The sequence below is a fragment of the Buceros rhinoceros genome, unplaced genomic scaffold, assembly GCF_000710305.1.
Source record: "Buceros rhinoceros silvestris isolate BGI_N320 unplaced genomic scaffold, ASM71030v1 scaffold446, whole genome shotgun sequence".
NCBI classification, from domain to species: domain Eukaryota; kingdom Metazoa; phylum Chordata; class Aves; order Bucerotiformes; family Bucerotidae; genus Buceros; species Buceros rhinoceros.
The window spans coordinates 251386-261454 of record NW_010416721.1 but is presented as its reverse complement, the minus strand read 5'-3'; the positions used below and the strand labels follow the sequence as shown (position 1 = coordinate 261454).

The 10069-nt window shown below is 37.9% G+C and overlaps 1 protein-coding gene across 1 annotated transcript in view; it reads left to right on the top strand.

Annotated features, from left to right (window-relative positions):
* The window catches only part of LOC104494984 (inactive N-acetylated-alpha-linked acidic dipeptidase-like protein 2), a gene marked incomplete at its 5' end in the record, with an annotated part of 115000 nt that overhangs the window by 30591 nt on the left and 74340 nt on the right, over positions 1–10069 (top strand). The window contains one exon of the mRNA XM_010137892.1: positions 4927–5073. Within this exon, the coding sequence (XP_010136194.1) occupies positions 4927–5073 (147 nt within the window). The remainder of the gene's footprint in view (positions 1–4926; positions 5074–10069) is intronic.

Here is a 10069-nt window from a genome sequence, read left to right as displayed (position 1 = left end):
ATATATATGTTGGGGGGGGGGGGGGGGGAGGGAAGGAAAGCAAAATGCCAAAGTGATACACCATTGCTATTACGTGATGATTGAGAAAATATTTGGCATTGTGGAACTTTTAAATGCTTTAAACCCTGTGTTTCGGAACCGTTGGCATAGGTGTAATCTTCTCCCCCACCCCTGTCAATTCTGTTGCCCACACCCCTCAGCAGTCTTTTCCTTAGGAGTGACCTTCATTTCCTAGCAGCAGTAATTTTTTTCACTGTCAGTCTCTCATCTCTGCTGTACGCTGATGCCTACCTGGCTTCCAGTAAGGATCAGGCAATCCTCTGCCTAGCATGGAAGCTGTCCTGCTTGTCATAAATTGCAGTTACCATCTTGGGAGATGATCTTTTGCTGGTTTCCTGACTGCTGCATATTGAAAGAAACTTGAGACAGTGTTTGTACATTTTGGTAGGAGAATGTTTCACATGATACAAGAACAGTATTTCCAGTTGATTAACTAAGTGGACTTTGAAGTTAATTCCTGTGTCAGAAACATTAGTGTGTTCAGTGCGGAAAAATCGAAAAAAGATTTAGGATGGTTATTCTATGAGGAGGGAAGGAAATGAAAGCAGCAACAACTAACATAGTCCTATGAACAGGTATTTGTAGGTATGGCTTCTAGCTGCTGGGTTTATTGCCATAAATGCAGCTGATATTAGACTTCATCAATGTTACTTTTACCTTCAAAACAATGATAATAAATACAAGGCCAGACATTGACAAGCAAATCTTTATAAATAAATAAAGATACTCTGTTCAGTCATAAAACCAAAAGAGTTTAATCCCCTTTGAGGTTTGATATACTTCCTTCCTACAGATGCTGGTCCAGTAAGATAAAACTTTCTCGTGTCTGCCTTTAAGACTGTTTGAGTGCCTCACAACATCTCAAGTGGCATTAGACGACTGTACTGAGACAAACAGGCAGCTAAACTGACCCACCACCTAATTATTCCTGTCCCATCTCCCATCATTCCCATGCCTGCCACCACTCTTCTGCATGCTAAGACTATCTCATTTTTGCATCTTACTGCAGGAAATTGTTCCTCAGTTTCTTGTAACTACAAGTCGGGGTGGAGGAAGAGGCTTGATTTGCTGATTCCTTCAACAACAACTTTGCTTTGATTTCTTACTGTATGTGAAATATATGGCATACCATGTGGTGAGCTGCTGTTCCTGTATTGCCTAAGCACCTCTTAATTTAACAACACTTTATCGATGGGAAAGTTTTATTCATTGTAGGACATTGTTATTGTTTAACTTAAAGCTCATTAATTTGGGGAAACGTTTGTTTAATGAATGCCAAACACACTACATGAACTCTGCAGTCATTGCCAAAGACTTGAAGAATGGTGATGTTGTAGAGTTTGCTTAACAATAAAAATAAGTTGGAAGAGAACAGTATCTTGCACATAAAGCATTGTCCCATATTAGTGTTAAATACTTATTGTTGGACTAGTCATTTTCAGGGGCTTGTGTGTCACAACAGGGAAAGCTGAACAAAGCAGTTAAACTCTTAAGATGTTGGCACTACTGAAATGACCATTGCCACCATGGAAGTATAAATCCTATACCATGAGGGATGGTGAAGTAAAACTGAAAAGTACCGTATCTCACTGTGTTAAGAACCAAATCTGTAAACATTTCTTATGTAAACTTTCAGACAAATTTCCTTGCTCTATAGTGAGGGAAAAAAATAACAGATTCTTTTTTAATAGTTAAAATGGAATGTGGCCAAGTGTGTTCTAAGGGGTGGAATGCTGGCTAAAAGTCAGGCTTGGGTTTCTGAAAAAAGGAAGATGTCTCTTTTTTAGGTTCCCGGTGTGGTAGCAGAAATGGAGGCTGGTGTGTATTCAGAATTAACTGACCCTACCATCATTTTCATCTCTCTGAAACAATGCAGAATATAAAAATACTCTGTTAATTAATTATGTCCCTGCAGTATCTATAACCTCAATTGCTTTTTTGTGAAACATAATCTTCTTAGTAGATGAAAATAATGATCCAGCTTTCTGATGTTCTTGATACCTGGCCAAAAATTTTGGCGTATAGTGACATGACACCAATGGAAAATGCAGTAGAAGTTAATTTGTGCAGTTACACCAGTTGACTTCTTATATATTCAATCAAAAATTTGTGGCGTGTTTTACTGTGTGAAATGTTATTCATTGCTTGAAACTTTCTTTTCCTTTTCTGTTACCCCCTCTCCAGCTGGCAATTCCAGCTACAAATTGCAAGTACATTTGTGCCTCCAGTCAGCAGAGTATGGTATTCCTTTTCTAAAAAGCCCCATAAAAAAATCTAGATATGAGTACATACGAGATGGTGAAAGGTTAATGTTCACTTAGTTGAATGAAGGGTACAAAGATTTAGATTGACAAGGCAAAAAAAGGTGCATTCATTTCCCTGCTCAATTTCCTCTCCTCTGTGTAGAATGTATTGCCATGTTTCAGTGTCTCCCTTCTTTTGATTATTTCTTGATAATTAATTCTGGATAGTCACGATAGTTCCATAAATCCTTAACCTGAGTAGATGCAAGTGGCATTAGCTTGAGAAGCTTGGATGCCATTGTATTTACTGAGAGCTAGGATCAGGTCTTTATGGAAACACTTAGGAATCACTGACTCCATCTCAGTTGTCTTTTCTGATATTGGATTGGTTTGCCCAGCAGTTTTATTGTGATTAATTTGGTCATTTAACCCTGTGATTTCCTTTGGTAGGTAACTGAGGTTTTTTGCTTATTTCAGAGGTTTTCCTATTGAATCCAAAAGCTTTATTTAACATCATTCAATAAAGTTCTAAACATTAAAGGAAGAACAGACTACTCATCATTTATGAAACCTGACCAGATGTGTTGGGCAGTATGAGGAAATCAGGAGATAGTCTAATGTGCACTGTAGTATAGTGCACTGTGGGATACTTAAAGATCTTACAATTCCTGAAAAGAGCAATCGCTTAAGAACAGATCTGGTGTGCATATGTACGCATAAGATTATGAACATGCCTTTATGTCTGGAGCTGCGCTAGACAGTGTTTTCCACTGGGAAAGACGGTAGAAGGTAAAGTGTGGTTATTTGAAAACTCCTTTTGAAATGAGTATACAGTTTGGGCATCTGCTGTTTCTGTTGTAGCTTCGCTTTTCAAAAACAAGCTTTCTGACCTTACTGAGGTTGTTTAGATAGCAAGTGGGTTTGTATGTCTGTGAACAGCCACACTGTGGTGGTGTTAAATGTCTTCTCAGTGTGATGGAAACCTTCTCGAGAACCTTGTAAAGGTGGAGTGAAACACTGGAACAAAAGCTACAAGAGATACCTTCAGGTTTAAAAACTTAAAACCCTCTTAGTCTAAACATAAAAAATTTCCCGGAAGCCTCAATTTAAATTTTTTAAACTATGACTTACAAATTGCACCTGAAATTGATGCTACATTAATGTTAATCTTTTTTCTTACTATGCCATTGAGAGCCAGAATCTTGGCTGCTGTGAATAGTGTTGCTCCATATCTTTAAAGAGGAAAGTGTTTATTAGGGGTGGATTGCACTTACAGAAGGGGTTTTTTGTTTCTCTTTTGAGTGTAATTCTCGGTCTTTTTGGATGGACCTTGCACAACTGTGAATGTATGTAAGAATGGCAGGAGCAGAAACGTTTAATGAAAAAAGAGTGATATAGCCACCTTTCAAAAGTACTTATGAAAAGGAATCTATTTCTCGAAGGTATTTTAAAATAGTTTTCTGTGAGAATCTGCAGCCCTTATTTATACAGGGTAATATGCAATTGCATTCTTCATAGCACTGAAGTGAAACTGTGAAGCAACAATTATGCTAATTTAAAAAATGGAAAAATACCAAGATTTGTCTCTCTGTTACTCTTAAAGCATTTTCCTCCTAGCCTCAGGAATTTGGACGTACAGAATCTGGTGTGGTTTAGTGTTAAAGAAGAACGAATCTTACACCGTTCTTGTAGCAAGCCAGTGATGTTGTAGGTAGGTCTGAGGAAGTTACGTTGTGCTGTATGAACTGTTAGTTGTTAATCTCTAGTACTGCAGTTTCCTCACATTCTTAAAAAGAAACCTAAGTAGCTTATTTGCTATACTAGATGTTGGAAGCCTTTGTGCCTGCGTAAGTGTTTAATTACCTGATGTGTTTGAAAGCTGCACTAGTACATAGCACTCAATCTGGGGCTTGTTTTCCAGTTTTCATCTTATTTTTGTTACAGTTCCATTGCTAAGATTTTACCATGAAATACTTCTGTGAAAGCAACACAATGCCACTGAATAGAATTGTTTTAAGCATTTTACCCTGAAAATATGTATTTACATATCTTTAGCCTTTTAATTCTGTTTTTCTCTTAACCCTTATTCTACAACTGCAGCAAATGCTTTACGTTGCCAGCGTGTCATAAACCATAGACATTCTGAATATGATTGTCTGATTCAGCTTTTTACTGTTAGAGAGCATGCTAACTGAATAAAGAACTGATTCCTTAGATGCCTTTAAGAATCTCAGAATATGCTTCCAAAAGGCACCAGGATGACTTCTAGTCTTCTGCCAGTGTTGGTCTATTCCTATGCCTACCAAAAGCTGCTTCTCTTGCTCCTCCTACTATTTCAAGTAGACATGACTTGCGTTGTCCTTTGAAAAACTCAGCCATATTGCAGCTCGCTTCATTCTCTGCTGTGGCTGATCCCAAACTACCAATAGAGTGTGAAAAGTTGGTAGACTCACTCACCGCTAAGTGTGAATTAGCTAATACCTGTTGGCACCAGCGTAAGTTCCAGCCTGTTCTTCAGATGCTTCAAACCAAAGAATGCTGTGTAAACGAGATATTTATACCAATTGATAAGAGTCTGGTTGCAAATAAGTAAAAAGAATTTTGATTTCTGTTTGTTTTTCAGAGCCAGAGCTTCAGCTGTGTGGAAAAGACTAAATGTCCAAGATCTAATGTGAGTTCTGTGCAGATACAGGGAGATTCAGATTATTTCATCAACCATCTTGGAGTACCTGCCATGCAGTTTTCTTATGAGGACGTCAAAACATCAGAGGTAGTTACAAATAAAAATGAACTAACTGAAAATGGCAGAAAGATAGAAGTAGATTTTCTCAGGTTAGATCCTTACATGATAAGTGGGTCGTGGTGGAAAGTTATCTCCTCAAAGTACGTTTTTTTAGATCTTATTAGATCTTACCACAGAGCTTCAAAGTGATTGATTTTAGAAGGGTATGGCATTCAAACAAACAAATGTTTAGAACAAGTGAAAAGCAAAAAAATAATTGAAGGACAGTATGTTAAAATGTTAATATTGCTGATAATGTCACAGGTTGCATATTATCTAACCCACCTTTTCAGACAACTGCTTTCAACATAGAGGAAATGAGTTTTGATGCGTACTTTTTTTGCACAGTAGGATGAGACAGCCTTCATAATGGCTTTCATATCCATTTTCATACTGTGGGCAAAATGTGACTGTCTAGTATATCCATTGGTCATAAAGATCTGTACGCTTCAGTGGAATCTTCACACACCAGGTTCTTTTTCAGGCCATTGTCCTCCACAAGGTAAGTGGAAGGAAGAGGCCGTTATGCTAACTGGAGACCAGGTTGGAGTTGGACACAGATAAACTGTTAACAAAGTTTGTCCTTCCTCAGCCTTCACTACTGTAGGTTATATTTGCACCTGGACAGCTCAAACTTATCCTCAGTTGGCCAGCTGAGGATCAGGAAACCTGGCATTAGTTATTTCAAGACATAATTATCATGGAAATGGTGTGTGTTTTCTTGTAATAATGCCTTGACATGATATTCCCCTCATTTCTCTTCTTGCATTGTGCTTATCTACACAAGCGCACGTCTTTCCAGACTCAAGGACAAAGCTCAAGTGGGGTTGGACTGGAATGCTTCCTGGCACTGCATGCTGATGTGCTTCTATTTCACAAGTGCAAAACAAAACAGAAATATGCCAAATATTAGAGCATTGTTCTCATGTTATTGTGTAAATTAAGATAGGTTAAGGCAAGAATTATTTAAATAAGGAGACTTAACGTTTCTAAACATCACTGCATCTATTAGGCGAAGTTTTCTATTTCAGTTTAAATACAGGGCAAAGGCTGTAAGGGAAATGTGAAGGCAGAAGAGCTTGGGTGCAATGTTTATGACAGGCTTGTGGTCCAGTGCAAATGTCTGTTGTCACTTAGCAGCTATTTCACAGAGTTTTCGTTCCAGATCTGCGTAGATAGGATCTATAGAGCGTGAGAAAGAATCTGCAGACTTCAGTGTATCAAAATAATAAGTATGTCTGAGCGACATCTACAATATGAACACTGAAGTTTCCCTTGGCTATTGTCTGTTTCAGTCCTTCCAAAGTTGCTCTTCGTGTTCAGTTAACTTTGCAGATGTGCATTTTTGTCTCTCAAAATGACTCACGAATGTAATTAAAATCATAAAAGGAACTATTTTTGTATTTGCTTAAATATGACACAGCAAATTTGATTCTCTATTGACAACTCAGCTTTTGTCCTTCTCGCAAAATCATTTCCTAGAAGTAAACTTGTGAAACTGTAATCTGCGGTCTTGAAGTTGATGAACTGCGTCTTTCAGACAACAGGAGATCATGACCCCGTGAGATCTATTTCATGTGAAAAATGAATCTGCTTAGCAAAATCTGTACATTTCTGTGGGCAAGAGGATTGATTTTTCTCCTAGAAGCAAAGTTACACAGAATGATGAAATTTGGATTCTTTGCTATATTTTTGTTCTTTGTGGTAGAGGTTATTAACAGACCTTCAAAATGTAGGCTTATTGTCTCTCTCCTGTATTATATCAGACAAGCAATCTGTTTATTGCAATTGTTTATTGGGGATTCTGTTTATTGTATCAGCCAGGGACAGTACTGTTGGAAGGCAGAATTATACACAGATATTATTTTGGGTTTACAGCCGTATTAATGAACATTGTAAGGATTTTTCTTGTGCAGGTTAGTGACTGAAAATAATGTGTTGACTTGGAGGGAAGGATTTTTGTGCTTTTGTTTCCAAGCCATTCCGCTTTTTAAACTCTGCCTCAGCTTTGTCAGCTTCATTGCAAAACAGCATTTGGATTTGAGAAAACAGATTTCAGAAACGGGATGTTCTGACGTGCTTTTGTAGACTGGTATTTGCCAGCTTGGTTTCCTCTGCTGTTTTTTTTTTTCACTCCTGTGACCTACTCAGGAAATTCTCTTCTTTTGGAATATACAGTAGCAGTTTATTTTATCCACTTGTCAGTGTCACACAGTGTCACTGAAACCTGGTGCTGTTCCGCGCTCAAAAAAAAAAACTGGTTTAGAGTGAAAAAGCCCCAGACCTGTGCCTGGTAGTCTGCCTACAGAGCAACAGTTATAGGTGCAACAGTTATAGGTCAGCTTTAGAAATGCATTTCTTACCCAGTCAGTGTAATGGCATTCCTCAGAGAGAAGGTTGTAAAAGCTTTTCATTGACAGGAACCTGAGGTGTAAATAAGAGGAAATAAAAGTTGTAAGAGGAAACATTCAGACCAGAAGAGTAAGTAAAACTGTCTTGCTTGAAATTACCTAATACAGGGAGCCAGAGCCTCCTGGAGGTTAGATCTGCATGGCAAATGCCTGTGGTCAGGTCTCTGAGTTAGTAAAGTGTGTTCTAAGTGTTCAACCCCTAATGTAAAAATGCACTGAGTGAAATGCAGCTCATTTATTTACTAGCAGAAAACATGCAGCATTCTAGTCTGCAAGTAAGAAGTAAACTTGGAAGAATTTCTCAAGTGGAAAAAACCATAATATTAACCTGATTTTCAATGATTCTCTTGCAGTTGCTGAAGAAAGGCTTCCATCTCTTCCTAACCTCTGGTGCACTGGCTTTACCTCCACGAGGGTCACGTTTTTATTTGTAATGTGTTAGGAGAAAGGCTGATCAGCTTTTCCTCATAGTGCAGATTCTCTTTCTTTGAGGAGGAGTCGTGCTATTCAAATTAATGATTAATTTAGGTACAGTTTTGGAATTTTATCTATAAACTTCTCAAAAAAGTCTTTGGAATATAAATAACACAGTGAGCTAATCCTGGAGCTGTAGCATTATTCAGCAGTAGAGATTACTTCTAATACAGAGGCAGAGTAAAATAAATCTCTTGGGGATCTGAGGGGCTTTTGCCCCATTAGTTTTTACCTGCGATAGAAACATCTCCTGTTATGGAAAAGATGTAATTTAAAATGTAAACTGTTGGTTGCAGAGAAGGGCAGGGGGAATTGTCTGTCATTTGTCTAGTGGCCGACCCGGCTCTAACCCATGACAGTACCATGTGCATGTCTTATAACACAGCTGTTGCAGCAGAGTGTCAAGGGTGTGTCCAGCCTTCTCCAGAAAGTTGTTTTGCATAAATCCTTCCTTCCTTCCACTACATTTATTATATAAAAATATAGTACCAGGTCCAGCAGCATGGTCTGGAAAACATTGTGTTTCCTTTCTCTAGGCATAGTTGTACAAGTCAGAGAGTCTCAGAACTTCAGAAATTTATCCATACCTCCTCTTTTAACCTTCTTCTGTTTCTCTTATTTCTCTCCATTATTTCTTTCAGCTTTGCCTTGTTTTTCTTTTTATATGAGTATCATGCCATATAATTTTCCCTCCTCTTGGTGGAGCACTTTATAAACATAGTTTGCTCTGCACCTACCTTTTTTCCTTCATAAAAGGGGACAGAGGACGGTGGTTTTTAAAAGGTCTCTATTTGGAAATGTAGCAGTGGGCTGCTTCACTAAAGAGGAAAGAATCAACCCCAGAGTTGCAAGTTAATCCATTCCAATTATGTCTGTCTTAAAGCAGTTGATAGCATGGTTGCTGAAGTACTGGAACAGGAGTAAATCACGGAGACAGAAAAATAGCCTTGCTGTGGCTGCCTAATGTTTGGGTACAAGAGAAAATATAATCTGGATTTGCCGCAGTTTCAGTTAGAGATTTGATTGTTTCTTCAGCATTGTAAATCAGACAACATTAAACTGTTCAGCATTTTGAAGCCGTTTCGATCACTTGCAAGTTTAAGCTGGTACAGGAGTATTTTCAGGTTTTTTCAAGATGGAAATAAACTGTTACTATCCATTCTTGTGTCACTGCAGTCAAGAATTTCATGAGGAATCCAATTTTGTAGATTATAGCTAGGTGATCTTCTGTTATCTGCATATTATTCATGGTTCTCAGTGCATCCTATTACATAAGGATTCCTATCTGAAAACACAGAATCTTAAATCCCTTCTGTGATAATGTGGTAGGTTACATCAATGTTAGCATTAGCACTTTGTTTCGAGAAAAAACAAGTTACTGCTCATTACTAAATAAAAAATCTAACCTCTTTTTTTGTTATTTATCGATGGACACTTATTTAGCATGAAATATTTTATGGTAGCTGTCCAAGTTTGGGCATGCAGGGCTTACAGAACATTTACTTTTACACCCAGACCATAAAAGTTGTTTTCCGTATCTTCACTCAAACTTAAGTACAGGCAAGAAGTATAAAAATTACCTGTCACATTATTCACAGGCTAGACCAAGATAGTATAATACCATGGACCACTAAACTAATTTAGAAGAAAAATGAAAAGAGGTTTCTTTATAGAAGGCATTTGTATGTAATATATGTAGAAGAGTTTAGAATTTTGACAGTTTGAGATTGTATCCTCTTTAGAGAGAATGCATAATGATTTTTATTTCTGTTGAAATATGCATAACTTTTTGAAGGTAACTTTCAACTTTCATTAGAGCCCTTAAAAGTGATTTTCGCCCACACTGGTGTGAATCAGAGTCCACTAAATCTTAACTCTTCAATGAGTGTGGCTTCTCAGTGGTTCTTACCGTCTGCCTCTGCACCCTCCCTTCCCCCCGTCCTGCCCTCTTTTCTTCCTCTTTTAACACTCTTTGGGGAAACTTACTGCAGTTTCCTAATTTCAGTATGTACATGCTTAGAGTGGCACATCATGCACGTCTCTCAAAAGAAATCAAAAGCTTTCCGAGTTTTCTTTGTTTTGAGAAAAGAAAGAGAGGA